The sequence below is a fragment of the Bos indicus x Bos taurus genome, chromosome 9, assembly GCF_003369695.1.
Source record: "Bos indicus x Bos taurus breed Angus x Brahman F1 hybrid chromosome 9, Bos_hybrid_MaternalHap_v2.0, whole genome shotgun sequence".
NCBI classification, from domain to species: domain Eukaryota; kingdom Metazoa; phylum Chordata; class Mammalia; order Artiodactyla; family Bovidae; genus Bos; species Bos indicus x Bos taurus.
Window position 1 is genome coordinate 28,589,686 of NC_040084.1, and position 24,564 is coordinate 28,614,249.

Sequence of the window (24,564 nt, forward strand, 5' to 3'; positions counted from 1 at the left end):
GGACATGAGTTTGAGTAAACTCTGGGAGTTGGTGATGGACAGGGAGGCCTGGCATGCTGCAGTCCATGGGGTCACATAGAGTCTGACGTGACTAAGCAACTGAACTGAACTGAACTGATGTTCTCATGTGGGGCTTCCCTGGTGACTCAGATGGTAAAGAATCTGCCTGCAGTGCAAGAGACCCAGGTCAATCCCTAGGTCAGGAAGACCCCCTGGAGAAGTTGGCAACCCACTCCAGTATTCTTGCCTGAAGAATTCCATGAACAGAGGAGCCTGGCAGTCTACAGTCCATGGGGTCACAAAAGAGTTGAGTACAACTGAAGTGAGTAACACTTTCATTTTCACATTCTGGTGTAGGTATAATTTGTTGTGAGGGTGTATAGGTTAATACACTAGGTGTATTAACCCAGTGTAGCTTTGCTTCCCATCAGGCCATCCCAAAACCTTCCCCTTCTTCAGAGAGTTGTTATGGAAATGAATGCCGGGATGTTATTTGACCTAATTCTCTGGAGAAGGAAATGGCAACCCACTCCAGTAGTCTTGCCTGGAAAATCCCGTGGACAGAGGAGCCTGGCAGGCTACAGTCCCTGGAGTTGCAAAGAGTTGGACATAACTGAGCAACTAAACAACAACAATAATGAGGTGAAACTAAATCCCTATTCTTGCCCTTTTCTTGTGTCTTGAAGAATGGAGAGGCCAGAAGCCATGCTTCTATTAGAGCATAAGCTGAACACCAAGAGAAAGCTGTATTCATCCAGATGCAGAAGTGAAGGTGTTCAGAGCAATTGGAGCAAATGCCCTCTCTGTTCCATGCTTTCAAAGACAAAGCTTACTAGTTTTAGTAATGATAATCTGGGCCAATCTTATCTTGACATTCAGTAATAATTGCACATTCACATGTTAAATTCTACAGCTGCACTTTAGATTTTACTACTCTTTCTTATAGTAATTATAGTAAAGTAATAAAATAGCCAGGTTATAGTATCATTGTGTAAGTTAAAGAAAGTTTCCTCATACTTATATCTGAAAGTTCACTGGACCTTGAATTAACTTGTAGAACCTTACTGAACATATTGCTTTGATTAAAAATGAATACTGAATGTTCTGAAAAACACTTACATTTTTTTCGGCTTCACCCCCTACCCTTCACAGAGGCTAACAGAAGAAAGTTTTCCTAAGAAGTGATTCAGGGAAAATAAAAATCTTACATTTTGTTTCAGAAGAAAATTTAGCTGAATATTAATTTTTAAGAGGAATATTATTATTTTCAGTATTATTCACTAGTTAGATGGCACTAGTGGTTAAAAAAACAAAACAAAACAAAAAAAACCCTGCCTGCCAGTGCAGGAGACAAAAGAGAGCCAGGTTCAATCCTTGGGTTGTGAAGATCCCCTGGAGAAGGGCATGGCAACCCACTCTAGTATTTTTTGCCTGGAGAATCCTATGGACAGAGGAACCTGACAGGCTACAGTTCATGGGGTCACAAAGAGTCAGACACGACTGAAGCAATTTAGCATTCACAAGAGAACGTGGACACATTAATCTAATCTTCAGTTTCCTCATCGGTAAAGTAAAGGTAGTACCTTCTTACCTGCTTCACACTGTGGGTTTGAGAAAATGTACAAAAATCATCTTGTAAACAATAAACTACAAAATAACATTTGTAGTTTACAAATGCAAATCTTAACCAGTCATAAACAGGTATTTACTTTCCTTTGGTCAACTCAATTCCACCAACCTCCCCCACCTCCCTGCTTCCCTACTACCACACACACACACAAAGGAATTCAGATGCCCTTTGCACACTCCATTTTATCCATTATAGCACTTCTCAACTTAGTTCAGCTCAATGTACTTGCCTGGAGACACATCTTTATGGTCTGGGATAAAATTCATTGCCTGTTTCTATTTACCTTTCAATAAGAAACTTGAATTACATGACATTTTGATTATATGAGACTTTGATTATATTTACTTTTTAATAAGGCATTTTCATGTATATCAGCTTGCTTCTTCAGACTACCTGTTTTTAGTATCAAGAGGTCATTTGTGCAGCTTAGCTTACCATAACAAATCTCCTTTGGATCCTAGCCAAACTGTCTATGGAAGTTCCAACCCAAACATTTTGTACATTTCCCTAGGCTTCTGATCTTTTTTTTCAATTGGAGGCTAATTATTTTACAATGTTGTGTTGGTTTCTGCTGTACAACAACTGCAATCAGTCATAACTATATATATATTTCCTGTCCCTCTTGAGCCTCCCTCCCACCCTCTCCTACCCCACCCTTTTGGGCCAGCACAGAGTACCAGGCTGAGCTCCCTGTGTCATATAGCCACTTCCCACTAGCTATCTACTTTACATGTTGCTTATATTTTAAATTAGTATTTTAAGCAAAGTGCTAACTTCCCCAGCCTAATGTTATACCAGAAGAAAAAAAAAAAAGGCTATTTTACTTAAAACTTTCTAATATACAACTCCCAGCCAGATTAGTGAGTGATATTAAAAACAGCAACACATTTCTCACGGGTGTAAGATTTTTTTATTCCAATTTGATTTGCATTCCAATGGAAATTATAGTACGTATTCCTTTCTTGATTTTAAAAACAGTAGCTTAAAAACTTAATGTGAATTATAAAATGTGATAAATTTGCATATCAAAGATGGCTTTGATTGCTTGCAGCAACAAGTTTTTAAAACAAGGTTTAAAGTCATCATTTTCCACCTCCACACCAAGATAACCTTCTAATTAGTGATCAGCCGCACTGTAATAGCAGTTTAACACTGAGACTTGAGTAAACAGAAATATTGTAGAGCTTCTCCAGCCCCAGGTCAGGATGTTTTCTATGCCTTCTCATAATGGCGAACAGCAACCACATCGCCAAAAGTAAGAGTCTGAAAGATTCCAAAGATAACCAAATCTTCTTACACAGGTACATCAGTGGTTGTACCTACTGATTATCATATTAGTTTAAATATTATCATATTATTATCTTAAAGATTGTCATATATATGATTTAAGTATTATACAAAAGAATAATGGCATTTACAAACATTAAACGTTGTATGCTCAGTCATGTCCAACTCTTTGCAACTCTATGGACTGTAGCCCACCAGGCTCCTCTGTCCATGGGATTTTCCCAGGCAAGAGTACTGGAGTGAGTTGCCATTTCCTCCTCCAGGGGATCTTTTCAATCCAAGAATCAAACCCACGTCTCCTGCATCTCCTACGTTACAGGCAGAATACCTACTGCTGAGCCACTGGGGAAGCCCTAAATGTTGTATAAAAACATTTTCATTTTTCTTCTACATCTTCATTTTCTAAAAAGAAACCCTTATATTTATTGAGTGAGTGACATGTATACATAGTTCATATCTCTGAAAGAAATATGAAAAAAAAACTTAGATTAACTATCTAGATTCAGGTCAAAAGAATTCCTTTTGCCTTAAATTATCAGGGTAATTGGAGCATTTTAGCTCTTTCTTTTAAAAGTGCATAAAATTTATAGTAGGTTCTCATAATAGTTTACAATTCATGACCTAGATAAATTTTGAAGTTTTTAGACAAATGGTATTTGCAATGACTTGGTCCAAACGCAGGAAAAGGCAAACGTCCAAATGTTCTCACTGCTTTGACTGTCGTGCTTTAGGCTGTGTGAACCTTGGTGGTAATGTAGCTATAATGTGCACCGTGGGCTCTTGTGTCAAATCCAACTCGAAGAATTGCTATAAATCCTCTTTACAAAATGTAGTGTTTTTTAGTGTTCATCATTTTCATGGAGTCCTATGATTTTCGAGAGGATACCATGCCCTTGTCACCCATTACTTTCATTTCCTTTTTTCAACTCAGTCATGCCTGATCACAGTCATACATACCAAAGCTGAACTATCTACTTTTTTGTATTCAGGAAAAAAATAAAGAAAAAAAGCATAAAGGAGAACTGGAGAACTTCCAGTTGAATCTTTTATAAATGAATCGCTCTATCTCTCTCTCTTTTTGGTGATGATGATCACTGCAGAAAAATGTGGCCAAATATTTGTCAACGTGAAAGGAAAACTGTCCCTCTGCTCCCCACTTCCACCCAGGAAAGAAATGTGAATATGTAAGTCCTCTATCTGAACCTAGAACAGCTGGTAGTCAAGGGAAGGAGAAGAAAACTAGTCAATAGTCTTAAGTAACAAAAACGAAAAACCCATCCTGCTATTATCTCAGAAGGAATATGTAAAGCAACTCCCATCCAAGAAAAAAATCCAAAATGATGTATTGACTTCTTCAATGTCATCTATTACTCAACTCACCCAAAAAAGTGTCTAGGGTGCTAGATGAGGATAAAACATTTTCCCCAGTTTATGATGCTACTCCACTATTAGATACATTATTTTTCAACTATTTTCTATTTTATAATTTTTACAAGACTATCTAGTATTGAATAGACATGTTTTAAAGGCATCTTATAAAATTAAAAAGGGCTGAAGGGAAGCAATATCAAAATAGTTCTCTCTGAGGGGGCAGTAGAAGGGAATTTTATATTTTTGTTACATTTTCCTGTTATATTCTAAATTATCTGTCCTGAACTTGTAAAACTTTTATAAGCTAAAATATAAAAATTTCACATGATTAAATACCCTTGCTAGTGACTTAATGTTATTAAAAAAAGGAAAGATGGGAGAAAAGGAGGGAAGGAGGGACAAGGAAGGAGATGGGAAATTTGAGGGGCGGTGGGGGTAGGAGGAGAAGCCGGAATCGGGAATTGCTCTACTTACCATGATCATTTTGCCGTCCTTAATCTCTCTTACAAAATTTGTTTCTTTGCCATCCCATTTCTGTACATGAACAAGTTTGTCTCCATCCAGGCTAACAACAGACTGAGACCACCAACAAAATGCAGAACATAGCAATAGGTACAGATCAGATTTCTGATATGGAAGTCAAACAAATTGATTTTTCAAAGAGTAATAGTTGAATGAATAGTGATCAATTATCACAATAGTACCATTTCCTCTGTTGCTTCCAGGGTTAAAACTCTGAGAAAACTCTAAGAAATCATAATTCGATTGAAATGTGTTCATTTAGATGCAAAAATTATCAGGCACATAAATTATCAGAAATAAAAATCCTAAACTAGTGCTTTCTGAAGAATCATCCTACTCCTTTAAACAGGGTCTTAGAATGAAGTAAACTATTGATGAAGCCAACTTGAGGCAAAAGAGAGATTAAACAAAGTACAATCTTTCTTTTAAATGAACACGATGAAATACTTTCTGAAATACAGATTTGATGCAAAATGAGAGAAAGACGTGGTAAAGAAACAGATTGGAGCTTTGAGCTATGGTAGTTGCCCATTATTCAGAACATAAGCTATGGGACACTAGAATGCAAAATTAACCCTGGGTCTTTCTCTCTGAAGTGAAATACTGAGAACATTTTCCACTTCCCATCATCTAGGGAAAAAAAAAAAACAGTTATTCTCTCCTCTCCTCCCCACCCCAGAGGAAGGAGCGGCTCCTTACCTTACAGTTTCTGTCGTCTGCAGTGGTTTCATCAAACTCTTCTCCCAGATGGAAACTAATCTCTGTGTTCTTGAATGTGCTTTGAGTCCTGATCACCACTCTGTCCCCCTCCTGACTGATGATCACTGTTGGCTTAGTCACATTGCCCACCTGCCTAGTGGCAAAGCCCACACCTAAAATAGCAAAAAGAAGCAATACAGTTGGTGGCAACTTCCAAAATAGCTCATGAAGTAGGAATCCACTTTCCTATTCTGGAATCCAGGTCGTAAAGTGTAAGTCTCATTAAAGTACGTTTAGCCCATCAGTTATGCTAGACGACTACTGAGCCTTTGTCATATGTGGATTGCCAATTTGGAAGCATAAATAATAGGATGCTGGAAAAAAAAAAGCTGAAAAGGCACAGAAACTTCACATTCTTCACAGAATACTTGGCCCTAGGCAAGAAAGCGGACAAATGCCAGATTTAAAAAGCCCTTCCGTGGAAAATGGTTTTTTAAAATCAGCACAGCACGTGATTATGACAATGGGATCTGCTTTTGTCTCTTGCTAATCGGATGGGTGAAAAAAGGAATCTGCGAGTATCTGAAGCTGCAAGTTTAAGAAGAGATCAGCACATCTTAGTTTTACCTACCAAGCGCCTTCATGTACTCATCAAAGTTCTGACTCTCCGTCAGCTTCCAGGTAGCACAGAAAGCCTCCACCATCCTTGCTCTTTCCCCGTTTGCTTCGGAAGCAGATAAAAGCGGCGGATAAGGGTATCTCCGGATGTCAGGGCCACTGCAATTCCAAAGACCCCTTTGCCCCTCACCGCAGCTCCTGCCTTTTATTTAGAAAAGAGGCTGGCAGAAAGCCAAGGATTTGAATTGCAAACACATCCCAAACACATCCCTCCGGCGTCCCTCTTTCCCGGAGGTTGTTGAAGGGGCAGGGGATGGGAAGGGAGAGGGGCGGGAGGCTCGGGAGGTTCCAATCCTCTTTGTGATTGGCTCAGGCCACTGGGTTAGCGGAGTAGGTCGCGTTCCTCTCAGTCCTCGCAGCGCAGCCCTTCTTCAGCCTGAGAAATCTCTGCAAAGGTTCAATGAGGCTGGAGGCAGGGAGTGGAAAATGAGAGGGTCTTTCAGATTCAGCTTGAAAACTTGGCAAAGGCCATTTCAGGCTGTGAGAAAAGAAAAAAAAAAAAGCACAATAGGACATTCAGATTGATTTCCGTTCATGGCAAAGCTGGTTACAAATGAGGACCCCCCACCCCCACCCCCACTTCAAGAAAACCACTGAAATGCCAAACTTTTCAAAAGAAGATGAATAGTGTCTTTTATTTTTCTCTCATATTAATAGGAAGAGCAAAACACGAGCTAGAATATGCCAAGCCAGGGAAAGACGAGAAGGAGGAGACATAAATGCCTCTCCTAGACTGTGCTGCTGAAAGACTCCTCCAGCGGAGTACTAATGGGACCCTGATTTTGGCCTCTTCCCAACATGAACTGAGTGAATTTAAAGATCCCGTTTTTCTTTCTAAGGAGATGAGAACCAGACTGAGATGGAAAAGGGACCTAAGGGAGAGTATGGTTAGGATTCACTAATGAGCTATAGAAATAAAGCAGAACCCACTCTTTCCCGCACTCCTTCACATAAACTGGACAGAAGTTCATCCAATAAGATTTTGAATGACCTGCACGCTAGAACCTTTTGATTTCCCGAGGTCACATCTACATCTGTTTGCTGGTTGTGTTAGCAGTAGAGTGAGGGGAAGAATTAGAGCAGCAGTGGGAATCAGAAGAGTCTGGCTTTGGTACGGGAGTCCAGGGGCTTCCCTGATAGCTCAGCTGGTAAGGAATCCGCCTGCAATGCAGGAGACCCCGGTTCGATCCCTGGGTTGGGAAGATCTCCTGGAGAAGGGATAGGCCACCCACTCTAGCATTCTTCGGCTTCTCTTGTGGCTCAGCTGGGAAAGAATCCGCCCGCAATGCAGGAGACTCCATCCCCGGGTTGGGAAGATCCCCTGGAGTAAGGGAAAGGCTACCCACTCCAGTATTCTGGCCTGGAGAATTTCATGGACTGTACAGTCCATGGGGTCTCAAAGAGTCGGACACAACTGAGCATCTTTCACTTTCATTTTCTGGAGCTCAAACCTTCCAGTCAATGACTATCTATAGTCCCCTAAACTTGCCATGGGCACTAGACAGGACTTGCTGTTGTGCTGACAGGAACCTGAAGTTACCAGAGGCTACAGTAAAAAGTCTGAAAATCTGAAATGAAATAAGCCCAGAGGGAGCAAAGCTTGCAATAACATCAGACACATCTGACATCATTTCAGCCTTTTTAAACCAACTCCCTGAAGATAGCCCCACCTAGGAAATGTTCATACATTCTTTTTTTTTTTTCTAAATCTAAGCCACTAATTTATCCATTTACACAAACCATCTTTATGGTAGAAGTTCTCAAACCAATTTATTTTGTTACATCAAAATGCTCTTCTATGTTCCACTTAATAAAACATATTTAAGCTGGTGGAATAGTTAATTATTATCCTAAAATGTAATAGATCATTTCTTTTTCATAGTCCAGAAATATAAGATCAAGATTGTTGAGAGAAGGGACCAGGTCTAAGACATACTCATCATTGCTCCTTACTGATTGTGATGCTGAAATATTTGTTTACCTAATTTATGTCTTCCATTCTTTAGATAAGTAGCTTTTGATATACTTATTCTAACTTAAAGCGTATATTTCTGTAATGCAATTTTTCTACACCTTATATAAAACATGAAAGTCCAGCAACTTAGAGATAAATTTTTTGGAATAATGTATTAATTTAGTAATAAGCAGAAGAGAATATTGCTATGCAGATGTTTATAACAAAAATTTTAGGAAAAGCCACTTGACTATTTTGTAATTTCCTAACCTAAACTGACACATTTAATCTTACTATTTTTAATTGTTCAAGATACCATAGATTTACAACCAAGAATAATTGCTTTCAAATAATAGGTAACTTGCTCTGTTTATTGAGGATTTTATTAAAAGAGATAGTAAAAGAATAGAGAAAAGATTGTGTTCTGCTAAGGAGGATTCAAGTATTAATAATAGATTGTTTTTCAATTTTTCTAAACCTAGGAGTAATTTATGATCCTGCTATGGCTTTTATATTATAAGTACATCCACAGATTTAAACAAGGAAAGAATCTGACAGAATGACCCTTCTCTCAGGACTATTACCATTATATAGTTAATATGGACTCTAAAGAATCTATTTATAAAGACTATTTTTAATAGTGAAATAAAAGAAACAAAGAAAGTTGCTTTGGGAGATCTTGACAAAATCTCCACATGAGGCTGAATCTCCAGGCACCTGCTTTATGAAATTTTTTCTTTCTTAAGGTAACAGAAGGTTTTAATAAAATTTTAACACTGTTCTTGAGCCAAGTAAGCCAGCCAAGGTCTCGGAACTATTTCCTATAAAATATCCAAGTATCTTCACCAAAAGAGATTAAATAACATTCAAAGTGCTTGCCTGAGTTTCTTTTCTTTTTTTTTTTTTAATATAAATGTATTTATTTTAACTGGAGGCTAATTACTTTACAATATTGTAGTGGTTTTGAGTTTCTTTTTGTTACCAAATAACACAAAAGAAAATGCTAATAGATTATCTTTCTAGTTGGACATGATATGTGGTTACACCATGAAGGCACTATTTATTGACCCACAGTTAATGAATGACTCGTGATAGCCAATATCCTCAGCCAACACCTTTTGCTGCAACTGTGGTCTGTCTAGTGCACCACGGTCTCTCCCCTCAAGCAACCAACCAGCAAAACCAACTCTAGGCTTCAGAAATGGTTAAGACTCCGACCTTCAAGCCGGAGTGAACGCGATATGGATGATGGAATTCAACAGGAGGAGGTGTGTAGAAAAAGACCTGTGACTTGTCTGTGCCTTGTTGTTGTGAAATTTTTATATTGTTATGTTTTTTAAAATGTGGACTAGACCAGAGAGGAGATACACCTGCAGGTGTGGCACAATCTTGAAAAGAAGTGCTGTTTCATCCTCTTCTACTGAAGTGTGGAAACCTAATAAAGACAAGCTTTGTTTACCTCCCTTTGTCCTAGTATTCCACTCTCCATATTTTCTTGGGCATAAAATGCAGAAGTCCTTTACCTGCTTCTAGATCTAACAAAGAGACTTGGGAGAGAAATTTGTTCCAAGTTAGTTTAGGAAAGAGTTATGGACCTTCCCTCTCTTCAGGCTGTCTATATTGCCACAACTCTGCTGAGAAAATGCTCCTCTCAAGTCCCCTGGTTACTTTCCAACTGTCTTTTAGAGGTTAACTCAAATATTCACTCTGAGAAGACGATCAGAACCCCAATTATGTCACCTATGGTTTTGTTTATATCTTTTTAAATGTGTCATAAATGTAATTAAATGCTTGTGTAGCTAATTGTTGAATATCATTCTCTCTCATTAGAACATGAGTTCCCTGGAGCATCTATTTTAGCATCTATGTCTTTTATTATCCATTGTGCTCTATCCTTATCTTCTGTTACAGTATCAAGTTCATAGTGTTTGTTCTACAATGTTAAAGGTACGAACAAATATAGAGTGTGGACATAGAGAATCAGAGAACTTCAAAAAATAAGAATGAAAGCAATTGTATAAATGGTCTTTTCCAAGTTTCTATTCAAACTTTTCCTCTCTTTGCAACCTATATAATCCTTCCTGTCCTGTATGATGGGCTTCCCTGGTGGCTCAGATGGTAAAGAATCTGCCTGTAATGCAGGAGACCCAGGTTTGATCCCTGGGTCAGGAAGATCCCCTGGAGAAGGGAGTGGCAATCCAGGATATAGTCCTGTTTGATAAGGATACCTAAAAACTCTTCCTCATACTGTCCATGGAATTCTCCAAGCAAGAATACTGGGTTGCTATTTCCTTCTCCAGAGGACCATGTTTTGTCAGAACTCTTCTCTATCACCCATTCATCTTGAGTGACTCTGCAGTCATGGATCATAGCTTCATTGAGTTATGCAAGCTATTTCACCACAAGACTGCAATTCGTAAAGAGATCCAGTAGTCATATACGAAGGTGAGAGCTGGACCATAAAGAAGGCTGAGCACTGAAGAATTGATGCTTTTGAACTGTGGTGCTGGAGAAGACTCTTGAGAGTCCCTTGTACTGCAAGGAAATGAAACCAGTCAAAGAAAATCAACTCTGAATATTTGCTGGAAGGACTGTTTCTGAAGCCGAAGCTCCAATACTTTGGCCACCTGATGTGGAGAGCTGACCCACTGAAAAAGACTCTGATGCTGAGAAAGATTGAAGGCAAAAGCAGAGTATGAGATGGTTAGATAGACTGAGCTGAGCTTTGAGTAATACTCCCAGAACACACCACTGCATCATAGAAACTGGCCTCCTAAGGAAAGGGTTTTCTCTACTAAAATCAGAAGTCTGGGGAATCAGGAAGCTGCTTCCCCACCTGCTGGTGGGAGAAATCTCTCGCCTTAGCTGTCATTCAGGAACAGAGGAGCATCTCCCAGAAACAGTGATTCCAGAGGCATGTCACATGGGCCAGATCTCAGGAGCAAAGTAGATGTCTGGGGTGCATTTTCTCTCAGTTAAATCTGAGTTTTGAATTCAAGTCTTACCCAAGCATGCACGCTAGGCAGGGCTGAATGGAGAACTCCATGGACAGAGGAGTCTGGTGGGCTACAGTCCATGGGGTCACAAAGAGTCAGACACGACTGACTAATCACAGGCATACATACCAGAGAGGAGATTGGGAAATGTTGTTTTGCTCTCTGCTGCCTCCGCAGAGCAGAGAAAACCACAGAAGGCAGTGGGATCAAAGGTCAACCTATCCACAAACTAGAGATAACTGGATATGCTTTTAAAATGTTTGTTTAAAAAGTTAAGTTTAGGGTTATAAAGAAAAGATAGAGATCCTGCTGCTGCTGCTGCTGCTGCTAAGTCACGTCAGTCGTGTCCGACTCTGTGTGACTCCATAGACGGCAGCCCACCAGGCTCCTCAGTCCCTAGGATTCTCCAGGCAAGAGTACTGGAGTGGGTCGCCAGTGCCTTCTCCGATAGAGATCCTAGATGGCTGGAAATATCTTAAAGTAGGTAATCATTAGAGTCACTTGGAGAGACTGATAATAATGCAGACTCTAAAGTCACCCAGGGGCTTCCCTGATAGCTCAGTTGGTAAAGAATCCACCTGCAATGCAGCAGATCCCAGTTCAATTCTTGGGTGGAGAAGATCCCCTGGAGAAGGGATAGGCTACCCACTCCAGTATTCTTGGGTTTCCCTTGTGGCTCAGCTGGTAAAGAATCTACCTGTAATTCAGGAGACCTGGGAACCCTGGGTTGGGAAGATCCTTGGAGAAGGGAGAGGCTACCCACTCCAGTATTCTGGCCTGGAAAATTCCATGGACTACTTATACATGGGATCACAAAGAGTCGGACATGACTGAGCAACTTTCATTTCACTTTCACCTTCGAAGTTATCCAGAGAGATTTTTAAATAGGTAGTCTGGGATAATGCTGAACTTTGTACTGAAAAACAAAATTTTAAGTTGAAATTCTGCATATGCTAATTACATTTAATGCCTTATAAAATAAATAGTATAGTCTGTCAGAATCACATTAATTTGGATTCTCATACTTCTTCAATGCAAAATACAAGAAAAGACTAAGGGAACAGTGATACTATTATTGCCCTATCATTTCAGAAATGGTGTGTAACTTATACCAAGGATAGCTTCACATTTAAAATTATGTGTATTACACAATACACTTATACCATGGTATAAATCAATTATATCTCAAACTGGAAAGAAAAATATTTTTAAATAAAAAATAATGTGCCATGAGATACCAGCAAGGAAGAAACATGATCCAACTATCCTAAGAATGAAACATTAATTAAACCAATGCTAACAAGTAAAATTCTGTGTAGTAATGGAGAATATAATCTATCAGAGTGCAAATTATCAAGATTTATAAAATTAAGCCACTCAATTAATTTAAATGGAGACACTTCTGAAGACACTGAGAAGTCTTGTTGCAGAAAGTATCTGGTCTACCTGGGCCTCTTGTGAATAAGATATTTTCATGCTTGTTTTCTAGAAGAAAAGGAATCCTTGAATAATATGTTCCATCTAAAATTTAAGTCTCTGCAACATGTAATTTTCAAGACAATTTATTGGAACAGCTCTTGATATAGTTTGATCAGTAACATCATTAAAAATTATAAATGGGCCATTGAGATTCATGGTATTTTTTACCCAATAACTAATTGGAAAGCATAGGAATATTAGGTTTGTGCAAAAGTAATTTGCATTGTTGAACTTTTCTGTTTGATGTTGGAATACATTCTTAAATAAACGTGGTTTTTTAAACATCACTTTTATGCATATTTCTTGCTTTTTTTTTTTGCTAATGACATTACTTGCTACTTATTTTATATTTATTTTAGGCTAGGTAAGTGATGTTAGACAAAGAGCAAATTCAAGCAATTTTCTTAATTGAGTTCAAAATGGGTCGTAAAGCAGTGGAGACAACTCACAACATCAACAACACACTTGGCCCAGGAACTACTAACAAGCATACAATGCAGTGGTAGTTCAAGAAGTTTTGCAGAGACAAGCGCCTTGAAGATGAGGAGCACAGTGGCCGGCTATCGGAAGTTGACAGCGAACAACTGAGAGGATCATCGAAACTGATCATCTTACAACTATAGGAGAAATTACCCAAGAACTCAACATCGTCCATTCTATAGTCATTTGGCATTTGAAGCAAATTGGAAAGATGAAAAATTTGGATAAGTGGTGCCTCATGAACTAAATGCAAATCAAAAAAGCCATCTTGTTGGCTTTTCTTGTCACTTCTTATTCTATGCAACAACAACAAAACCATTTCTCAATCGGATTGTGACTTGTGATGAAAAGTGGATTTTATATGACAACCAGCAATGGCCAGCTCAGTGGTTGGAATGAGAAGGAGTTCCAAAGCACTTCTCAGAGTCAAACTTGCACTCAAAAAAGGTCATGGTCACTGTTTGGTGGTCTGCTGCCAGTCTGGTCCACTACAGCTTTCTGAAAACTGGTAAAACCGTTACATCTGAGAGGTGTACTCAGCAAATTGATGAGATGCCCTGAAAACTGCCAGTATTGCAGAAATGCAACTGCAGGTTGCATTAGTCAACAGAAAGGGCCCAGTTCTCCATGACAATGCCTGACCACGCATTGCAGAACCAACGCTCCAAAAGCTGAACAAACTGAGCTATGAAATTTTGCCTCATCTACCATATTTACCTGACCTCTTGCCACCAAACTACCACTTCTTCAAGCATCTCAACAACTTTTTGCAGGGAAAGCTCTTCCACAACTAGCCAGAAGCAGAAAATGCTTTCCAAAAGTTTGTTGAATCCCAAAGCACAAATTTTTATGCGGCAAGAACAAACAAACTTATTTCTTATTGGTAAACATGTGTTGATTGTAATGGTTCCTAATTTGATTAATAAAGATGTCTTTGAGCCTAGTCATAATGATTTAAAATTCACGGTCTGAAGCTGCATTTACTTTTCCTCAACCTAGTCTAAACATTATCTTTGAATGTTAGTGATATAAAATTAAAATAAAATAGGATATTAATTAATTTATTGCTTATTTCCAAAACAACTTGTTAAAACCATTATTATGATTACATTATTTTTGTTAAGTCATAGGAATGACTTAACAAATGCTAGCACCCATTGATTTATTGAAGAGTAAGCCTACATTTGAAATTGTTAAGAAAATGCCAGAATGTCACAAATTTTCTGCTCCTCATATTAATTTACCATTTGGAAATAGCTAATATCCTGCGGTGGAGATAGTAATATTAATACATAGCATAATATTGTTTGAAGAGAATTTCTAGAATATTGAGAGATATAGTGAATGATCAAAGTGAAAATAATAGACATAAAGAGAAGGAGAATACACCCTAATTATAGATATTACTAATAAAGACATCTAAACAATTGGGTTTCCCTGTGGTTCAGCTGGTAAAGAATCCTCCTGCAATGCAGGAGACCTGGGTTCCATCTCTGGATTGGGAAGATCCCCTTGAGAAGGGAAATGCTACCCACTCCAGTATTCTGGCCTGGAGAATTCCATGGGCTGTCCATGGGATTGCTAAGAGTCAGATACGACTGAGTGACTTTCACTTCCCAAACAATTGGAATCAGATATGTAATGAACTAAATGACAATTGAGAAAAACTTTCTGTATGCTAAAAAATCATGCATGTTCAGTTGCTCAGTCGTGTCTGACTCTTTGCGACGCCTTGGACCGTAGCCCGCCAGGCTCCCTCTGTCCATGGGATTTTTCAGGCAAGAGTACTGGAATGGGTTTCCACTTCCTGCACCAGGAAGTCTCCCTAACCCAGGGTTCAAACCCGTGTAGTTAAAAAATAGGTACCAATATATAGATCAAAATGCCTCATTATTTGACATAATTAGTGAAAGTAGAACACAAGCTCTCTAATTCTAGCAATATTTTTGAATCAAATATAATTCAAATAAGAATACATAAATATAAGGGGAAATCCAATATTCAATCAGATATTCATAAATCATTAGAAGAAATATGGCTGACCATAGTTTTTCATTGGAGCCTTTAGAAACCAAATAAATATAGAGCTGCTGCTGCTAAGTCGCTTCAGTCGTGTCCTACTCTGTGCGACCCCATAGATGGCAGCCAACCAGGCTCCTGCGTCCCTGGGATTCTCCAGGCAAGAACACTGGAGTGGGTTGCCATTTCCTGCTCCAATGCGTGAAAGTGAAAAGTGAAAGTCAAGTTGCTTGGTCATGTCAGACTCTTTGCGACCCCATGGACTGCAGCCCACCAGGCTCCTCCGCCCATGGGATTTTCCAGGCAAGAGTACTGGAGTGGGGTTGATACAGAAACTTTTTTTAAGTGGTGGCTCAATTTTTTTCATCATATTGTGAACATAGAAGAGATTTTCTCTTTGAAAATTAGTAAGCACTCATTTTCATTATACCATCCTCATGTGCTACTTGTCTGTAGGAAGAGAATATATTAGACATTGGATTTGAGAACTCAATTTACTCTACACTTAAATTTCTCCTGCAAAGCCATAAAATCTGATTGCATATATCAGTCATGATAGCCTAGCTGACTTGTGTCTGCCGAGAGACAAGATCAAGGTCTGCTGTCAAACTGTTTCCAAATCCCCATCATCAGAGTCTGGTTTCTGAATAATAACCAGCACTTTTCTGTTTTGTTGGTGAAAGCTAGTTGATGTACAGTATTATGTTAGTTTCTGGCGTGCCACATAGTGATTTGGCACTCACATAAATTATGAAATGATCACACAATAACTTCAAACAAAACGTTATTTTTGATCCATAAAAAGTTACTAAAATAATATCCTTATGCTGTGTATTACATCCTCATGGCTTCTCTTTTTTATAAGTGGAGATTTTTACCTCTTAATCCACTTCACCTGTTTCTCCCCTCCCACTACCCTCTGGCAACCACTGTTTGTTCTCCGTACCAACAAGTCTGTTTTCACATCGTTTTGTCAGCTGGTTTGTTTTGTATTTTAGATTCCACATATAAGTGAGATCACATGGTGTCTGCCTTTGTCTGACTTATTTACCATAATGTCTTCTAGATCCATCTGTCTTGTCACAATGGCAAGGTTTCATTTTTTATGACTAATATTCCAACCCATAGGAAAGATACATACACACACACACACACACACACACACACACACACACACACACGCACACGTCCCTTCCTTGAGGCTGAGGATCCTGAATGTTGAAAGAGACAATGTGTTCAGTTTAAGAAACTATGTTCAAAATTGCATTGTTTTGACTTAAAAATCAAGGGAAGGCATGCAATTTTTATCAAAAAGGAGATAGGTCATAAAATACTGAAGTAATTCTTCAGTTTGGGATCTTCAGCATCCTTCAGGAGAGAATAATCCTTCTGTCTCTTTAAACATCTTTTCAAAATGTTAACAGGTCAGAATTGAGTTAAAATTTATAAATTTTTCAGAAAGGATTGAATCACAGTTACATGCAGTCTTTCCATTTAGAAACCATAGGTTTTAGCTCCATTTATTAAAAACTGTGGTACTTCTTTCAGCAATGTGTTTGTCTTCCATGTATAAGTTTACACTCCCAGTCTCTTCAAGATAGTCTTTGGCTGTAAAAATAATTAAAAACAAAATGAAGCAAAACTCCATAACCTAGGGATTGTCACCTTTAATCTTATATCTGTTCACAACCAGCATTTAGATAAATTAATAAAATAATCTTCTGCTGCCCTACATGAAAAACCTATTAAGAGAAGATTTTCTTGTTTTGACTACTGTCTAGGTTCAAAACACAGGATTTCTTATACTAGCTATCTATATATCTATCCTTAGGTAAATTATGTAACCCCTTTAACATTTGTATCTTTGTCTGGAAATGATGCTGTTATACTGGGTCATCAATTTAGGTTTCTTCTTTCTCTAATGCCCTAGAATTCTTCAGTACTTCTACATTATGTTAGTCCATTTTCAAGTTCAGCTTTATGGAAACTCTATCTGAGAAGTTAAGAGAACTTTGACCTACTTATGTTATCAGTCACCTTGTAGGAGCCTCATATGTCATATCTTATGCACTCACCCAGATGCACCCAGTCAGTATTTAGCAACACCCAGAGGCATTCAGGATTCTAATTCAGAGAAAATAAAACAATTCTATTGATGCAAAATTTTTTAAAAGTCTTTATTGAATTTGTTACAATACTGCCTCTGTTTTATGTTTTGGCTTTTTGTTCAAGAGGTATGTGGGATCTTGGCCCCCTGACCAGGGATCAAACCCACACCCCGTACATTGAAAGGCGAAGTCTCAACCACTGGACCACTAGGGAAGTCCCTGATGTAAAAATTTGAGATTAAAAACATAATCTTTTTAGGAAGATGGAGTTGGGGAAAAGAGAAAGAACTAAATAGCTATGTTTGAATTTGTCAAGTAAACAATTCTAAGTTTAACCTGGAAATCTCATAAAATTCTCTTCAACATGAGTTTTACTAAAAATTTGATTGTTTACTTAATGAGGAGCTGTATACTAGTCATTGGCAAAAGCTTTCATTTTAAATTGTTGTAGTGATACATGTCGGAGAGGGCAATGGCACCCCACTCCAGTACTCTTGCCTGGAAAATCGCATGGATGGAGGAGCCTGGTGGGCTGCAGTCCATGGGGTTGCTAAGAGTTGGACACGACTGAGCGACTTCACTTTCACTTTTCACTTTCATGCATTGGAGAAGGAAATGGCAACCCACTCCAGTGTTCTTGCCTGGAGAATCCCAGGGACGGGGGAGCCTGATGGGCTGCCGTCTATGGGTCGCACAGAGTCGGACACGACTGAAGCGACTTAGCAGCAGCAGCAGCAGTGATACATGTGCTGTTTTCTTTCAGGTATTTATGGCTGATAAAATAGCCCTAGTCAACATAAAAGGAAATGCTCAGCAAAGACTCGTTTTAATTGTACAAATCAATTTTGAAACAAGGAGTACATTGCAGAAGCCACACTTACAGATTTATCTCTCAAATTTTTTCATTTTTTCATTTCTAGCATTTTGTAGCTTTATTATATCCATTTTGGTCAGTATAGCAATATACTTCAATCAGTTCAGTTCAGTCACTCAGTCGTGTACAACCCTTTGCAACTCCATGGACGGCAGCACACCAGACTTCCTTGTCCATCACCAACTCCCGGAGCTTACTCAAACTCATGTCCATCGAATCGGTGATGCCATCCAACCATCTCATCCTCTGTCATCCCCTTCTCCTCCTGTCTTCAATCTTTTGCAGTATCAGGGTCTTTTCCAATAAGTCAATTCTTTGGATCAGATGGCCAAAGCATCAGAGTTTCAGCTTCAGCATCAGTCCTTCCAATGAATATTCAGGACTGATCTCCTTTAGGATGGACTGGTTGGATCTCCTTGCAGGCCAAGCGACTCTCAAGAGTCTTCTCCAACACCACAGTTCAAAAGCACCAATTCTTCAGTGCTCAGCTTTCTTTATAGTCCACTTCCCACAATCATAGGTGACTACTGGAAAAACCATAGCTTTGACTAGACAGACCTTTGTTAGCAAAGCAATGTCTCATTTTAATATGCTGTCTAGGTTTCTCATAGCTTTTCTTCCAAGGAGCAAGCTTCTTTTAATTTCATGGCTGCAGTCACCATCTGCAGTGATTTTGGAGCCCAAGAAACAAAAGTTTGTCACTGTTTCCATTGTTTCCCCATCTGTTTGCCATGAAGTGATGGGACTTGATGCCATGATCATAGTTTTCTGAATGTTGAGTTTTAAGCCAGCTTTTCACTCTCCTCTTTCACTTTCCTCAAGAGGCCCTTTTGTTCCTCCTCACTTTCTGCCATAAGGGTGGTATCATCTGCGTATCTGAAGTTACTGATATTTCTCCCGGCAATCTTGATCCCAGTTTGTGCTTCATCCAGTCTGGCATTTTGCATGATATACTCTGCATAAAAGTTAAATAAGCAGGGTGACAATATACAGCCTTGACATACTCCTTTCCTAATTTGGAACCAGTGTATTGTTCCATATCCAATTCTAACCATTGCTTCTTGACTTGCATACAGATTTTTCAGGAGGCAAGTAAGGTGGTCTGGTATTCCCATCTCTTTAAGAATTTTCCACAGTTTATTGTGATCCACATAAAGGCTTTGGTGTAATCAATAAAACAGAAGTAGATGTTTTTCTGGAACTCTTTTTCTTTTTTGATGATCCAGTGGATGTTGGCAATCTGATCTCTGGTTCCTCTGCCTTTTCTAAATCCAGCTTGAACATCAGGAAGTTTACGGTTCACGTATTGTTGAAGCCTGGCTTGGAGAATTTTGAGCATTACTTTACTAGCATGTGAGATGAGTGCAATTGCGCGGTAGTTTGAGCATTCTTTGGCATTGCCTTTTTTTGGGACTGGAATGAAAACTGACCTTTTCCAGTCCTGTGGCCACTGCTGAGTTTTCCAAATTTGCTGGCATATTGAGTGCAGCATCATCTTTTAGGATTTGAAATAGATCAACTGGACTCCCATCACCTCCACTATCTTTGTTCATAGTGATACTACAATAAAGTAATTTTATTTAATTTAAACAACCAGACAAAGAAGCCCAGAACAAAGAAACTTGCTAGGAATAAAGAGGGACATTTTATAAACAAGAAAAAGCAATTACTCAACTACTGTTTCTTGCAAAAAGGCATAAGTGAACATTTTAGAGAAAGAAAAATATTCTCCATGTTGATTGGTTTGTTGGATACTTGGATGTGTATGTTTATCAAAACTATCGAACCATACACTTCAAATGGACACATTTGCTGCATGTAAACTATAGGTCATGAGTGCATGCTTAGCCACTAAGTTGTGTCTGACTTTTTGTGACCCCATGGACTGTAACCCACCAGCCTCCTCTGTCCATGGGATTTTCCAGGCAAGAATACTGGAGTGGGTTGTCATTTCCTTCTCCAGGGGATATTCCTGACCCAGGGATTGAATCTGCATCTCCTGCATTGGCAGGTGGATTCTTTACCATTGAGTCATCTGGGAATAAAATTAAAAGAGAAAAAAAACAACATTTGCCAAATGAACCATAAGTAGTCTAGAGTTGTATTATAGCATAGTGATTTAGGATATTTGCTCTTTGGCCAGACTGCTAGGGGCTAAATACTGCCTCTACTCCTTACCATATGTAAAATTAAAGGGAACTTTTCTGCACCTCAGTTCATCTTTAAAACTCTCATTGTCATAGTTAAATCATGGTTGTGAGGATTAAATGAGTGAATACAAATTAAATGCTTAGAATAGTGTCACACTGAGAACTCAATAGCTATTGCCGGATGTGTATCCTTTGCTTAACCTGATTAACAGTAGATGCTTCTGACAATTTATAACATGACTTTAATATATCAAAAGGAGATAGCTAAAAGGAGGAGGAGAAGAAATTAGTAATAGCACTTTATTGCAAATCAGTTTTTAAACTAGGAATTAATTAGAATTGGTTTGCTTGTCTAGATTTTTAGTTTGAGCAGTGACAAATGCCTTTCTGTAATTGATTTGCATAGTTGGCATACACCCTGCGGGGAAAGAAGGCAGCCAAATACAATTGAGAATTGTTGCCAAGAACGCTTGTAACTTGATTTGGAAATTCTTAGGAGGAACCTCTGGGCTTTCTTTACACACAGGAGGTACTTAATGAGTACATTTGAATAAATTAATGAATGAGAGAGCGTGGGACTCGTTTTGAGTTTGTGACACTAGTGATCCTGCTTTATAACTCTTCAAAAGAAAAACTCAAGAAGAGAACAAAATATATGTTGGTCACAAAGGGCCTTGTTTCTTTAAGAAATTTCTTGAAGTACTGTGTAGCTCTACTATTTCCACTATAAGATTTAGAAGTAGCCCTGCTAATTGCTGTCCTAATGAGCAATGATCTCTAAATAATTTTTATCTTGCATCTCATCGATAAAATGTTTATCCACCTCATATTTGTGCATTTATTTATTCATAACTTATATACATTTAACTACCATGGTAACATAGCATGCATAACTCATATAAAATATAAACTGAAGAGAATGAGATGAAGACAAAATAAATAATATTTTTATATATGATATTGCTAATTGTAAATGACTCCATATTACTGTTAACTACTATTTCAAGGCCAAATATACACTTAGGTTTGAGTATTACTTTCAATAATAATGGCCATAAATGCACATTTCAAGTGGTCTTCTTGTAATTGTGAACTTTCTTTTCATTTTTTGTTAAAACTGTTTATATGCTCCCAGTTTATACCCTAGAATGTGACTGATAAGAACTTCCACTAGGAGTCAGGAAACACATACCAGCACTCACTTTTTGCTGTTAAATTGTATGCTGTTAGCATTGTTTTAAATCTTCATTTTCTTAGACATATTTTCAATCTTTTTGCCTCATTTCATAATGCTTAGTTTAAATAAAACTGGATAACATGATTTATGAATTCTCTTGGTTGGGTCCATGTACAATACAGTATATCATGGAACTGAAATGGGATGAAAAATGAGGGACTCGCTGTCAAGCAGTCTTCCTCGGGACGTGGCATGACAAGTGACTGATACGTGCCTCAGTAAAGGACTAATGCCAATCTATCTATCTATTCATATATGTCTAGTAAAGATTAATTTAGATCTAATTTTACATAAAATTAAATACGAATGAGGGCATTAATATTTTCTTCTGGCTCCTTTATAGATCACCTTGCTGACTCACTGGGATTCCTGTAGCCTCCTTGAGCAACCTGTCCGGAAAGAAGAGAAACCTCAGGGGTACTGGGTATGAATTTGCAGCCCAGACCTGTATGTAATAATGTATGTCTTTGTTCTTCTGTAACTGAACTTGACTAATAACTTACTTCCCATTTTGACCTAAAAGAAGAAAACTTTATGTGCTCACTTTTTTGCAAACTTAGTAAAATTTGTGATTATTGAGACATTTTAGATTTTTCTCCAGATCAGTTCAAAGATCCCCTCCTCCTTCTCCATGAAGTTTCATCTAAGATCCAAAGACAGATGAAAGGACAAAGCGCCAGGGCCCAGGAAGGAAGTGGCTGTCATGATGGTACCACAGGACCCAGTCCTCAGTCATCTTCTTTGGACAATGGTGACACTCACCCTGCTGAGATTTCCTGTCCTGTCTCACATGAGAGAAAGGGCAGCATCAAGAAAGATTACAAGATTCTGACTGGAGCAACTTATTGAATTGTAATTCCATTTAGTGCATTTTAAAAATCTAGGGGAAAAGTGGTTTATAAGGGGTAAATCAGCATTTCTCATTGGAAATGATAAGTGTAAGATGTCTATTATGTATCCAAGGCAGATACCAAGCAGACTTTTGAATATGGCATTCTAGAGCTCAGAAGAGAGATTTTTCCAATAAAATGTACATTTTGGAGCCACCAAAAGCACATAATTGATCTTTAAAGTCATGGGACTGGATTAGGTCATCAAACTCTTAAGTTTCAAGGAGTGAATGTGGACAGCACAGAGAAGCAATTCAATGACTGAGCCTTAAGGACTTTCTGTTAATAAATCAGGAAAAGTAGAAGATTCCAGACAAGGAAGCTTAAAACAAAGTGGCTAGTGAGGTGGGAGGCAAACAAGGATAGTTTTATGTATCAGAAGGCAAAGGAAGAAGAATTTCAAGGGGAGTGACTGATTAATTTTGTCAAATATAAATGAGAAATTGGGAGAGATGAAGACAGAGCTGATCTTCAGATTGGGTCACATGGAGGCCATTGATATTTCTGATAGGAGTGATGAGAATGGGTTCCAGAAAAGCTAAGAGAAGAACTGGAAGAGTGAGTATAGAGAAGCCTTTTGAAAAGTTTTTCAAGAAGAACTCATAATTTGGGGAAGTGGCTGGAAGTTTATGTCAAGTCATGCAAACTTTATTTTCTGACTGCACCAAGCAGCATGCAGGATCTTAATTCCCAGACCAGGGAATAAACCTGTATTCCCTGCAGTGGAAACATACAGAGTCCGACCACGGGACCACCAGGGAATTTCTCAGTTTTTTTGGATAATGACAGGTATTACAGCATGTTGGTATGCTAGTGTTACTGGAGGAGGGCATGGCAACCCACTCCAGTATTCTTGCCTGGAGAATCCCCATGGACAGAGGAGCCTGGCGGGCTGCAGTCCATGGGGTCGCAAGGAGTCCGACAGGACTGAAGCGGCTGACACACATGCACGCTAATGAAAATAGTGCAGTACATAGGGAATGATGACCAGAGAGGCTTGTACATCAGGGACAGTAAGGCTATACTAATGATTGTCCCTTGAGGCAGTCAGTGGCTACCCTCATTACAGCCTTCACGGAGAAGGTGCCATTACCTGTGATAGTCAAACGTGGGAGTGGCGGGGAGCAGCAGTGGTCTCGAGGCTCTGCAGCCTGCCAGAGAGCCTGCCAGGGGCAAAGTCAAAGTTTGACATTGTACAAAGCACAAAACTTTGTACAAAGTGACATTACACACCAAAGTGCAATAGGGTAATATATTTTGTACTGTTTAGCCATGGTGTTTTTCACCCTGGTCATGCTCTTTTATCCCATTATTCTTTCCAACCAGACTTCGAGGCACCTCTTATTACCACTGAAGAACAGGGAAGGAGACAGGCGAAAAGCAAGTTTTGAAAGCTAACACTTTTGAGTTGAAAGAGTCTGACCTTATGAATTATTTGAAGTTCTCGTGTAAAACTAAGAAAAAGGGTATACTTTCAAGAGATAAATCCGTGAGGAGGTAGAAGGGTCTGAGAACTACAGGGCAGTGAAGGAGTTGCCTTAAGAGTAGCGATATTTCTTCCAATGAAACGAAGTGCAAGGCGGGATGGTCAGCATGTGGGCGCTGGACGCAGAAAACTTGTAGATCTGATTTGAGAAAAAGAGGAAATACTGGCCTGGTAGTCTTCTATGAAATACAATACATTCATCAGCCGAGAAGTTTAAATGAGATGAAATTATCTAGAATTGACAGATTAGGTAAAAATCACTTTGTGGAACTTCTATTTGAAACCAAATTTGACTATAAAAAATAAAATTGCATTTCTTATGCAACAGGGTCTTGTGGAATAAAATGCTACCTACTATAGAAGAAGCCTGTCTATAATAAATGCAAATCACCACGGAACCATATCATCTTGAGGTGACAGATGGGAGAGAACTGGCAGACTCCGAAGTCAACGCCAATTTCAGATAAACTGCTGGACAGTGATGCAACTGAGTGTGAGCAGACTACTGAATGCTTTGCATTTTCTGGGTAGATGCAGGAGAAGCTATATCAGGAAGGAAACAGATGTCAACAGAGCCTTCTAAACTGCCACAGAGATTCAATTCTCTGAATCCCTGGAGAACACCTAGGAAGGAGTGAAAATTTTAGTTAGAGCCCATTCTTTAGGCTCTGAATTTCTTTTCAAAGCTGTGTACAAACACCTAG

At 38.7% G+C, this 24,564-nt stretch overlaps 1 protein-coding gene and 1 long non-coding RNA gene across 2 annotated transcripts; one reads left to right on the forward strand and one right to left on the reverse strand.

Moving 5' to 3' along the window:
- Nucleotides 1-2,521: 2,521 nt before the first annotated feature.
- On the reverse strand, nucleotides 2,522-6,587 carry FABP7 (fatty acid binding protein 7). Its single transcript, XM_027551091.1, has 4 exons — nucleotides 6,141-6,587; nucleotides 5,510-5,682; nucleotides 4,763-4,864; nucleotides 2,522-2,893 (listed from the first exon to the last, which is right to left on the reverse strand). Exons 1-4 carry the CDS (start codon nucleotides 6,211-6,213, stop codon nucleotides 2,843-2,845), a joined length of 399 nt encoding a protein of 132 aa, XP_027406892.1. The 5' UTR covers nucleotides 6,214-6,587; the 3' UTR covers nucleotides 2,522-2,842.
- Nucleotides 6,588-9,133: 2,546 nt separating this feature from the next.
- LOC113898169 lies at nucleotides 9,134-24,354 on the forward strand. Its single transcript, XR_003512552.1, has 3 exons — nucleotides 9,134-9,409; nucleotides 21,828-21,943; nucleotides 24,189-24,354. It is a non-coding gene; the product is annotated as an uncharacterized LOC113898169 (long non-coding RNA).
- The last annotated feature ends 210 nt before the right edge of the window (nucleotides 24,355-24,564 follow it).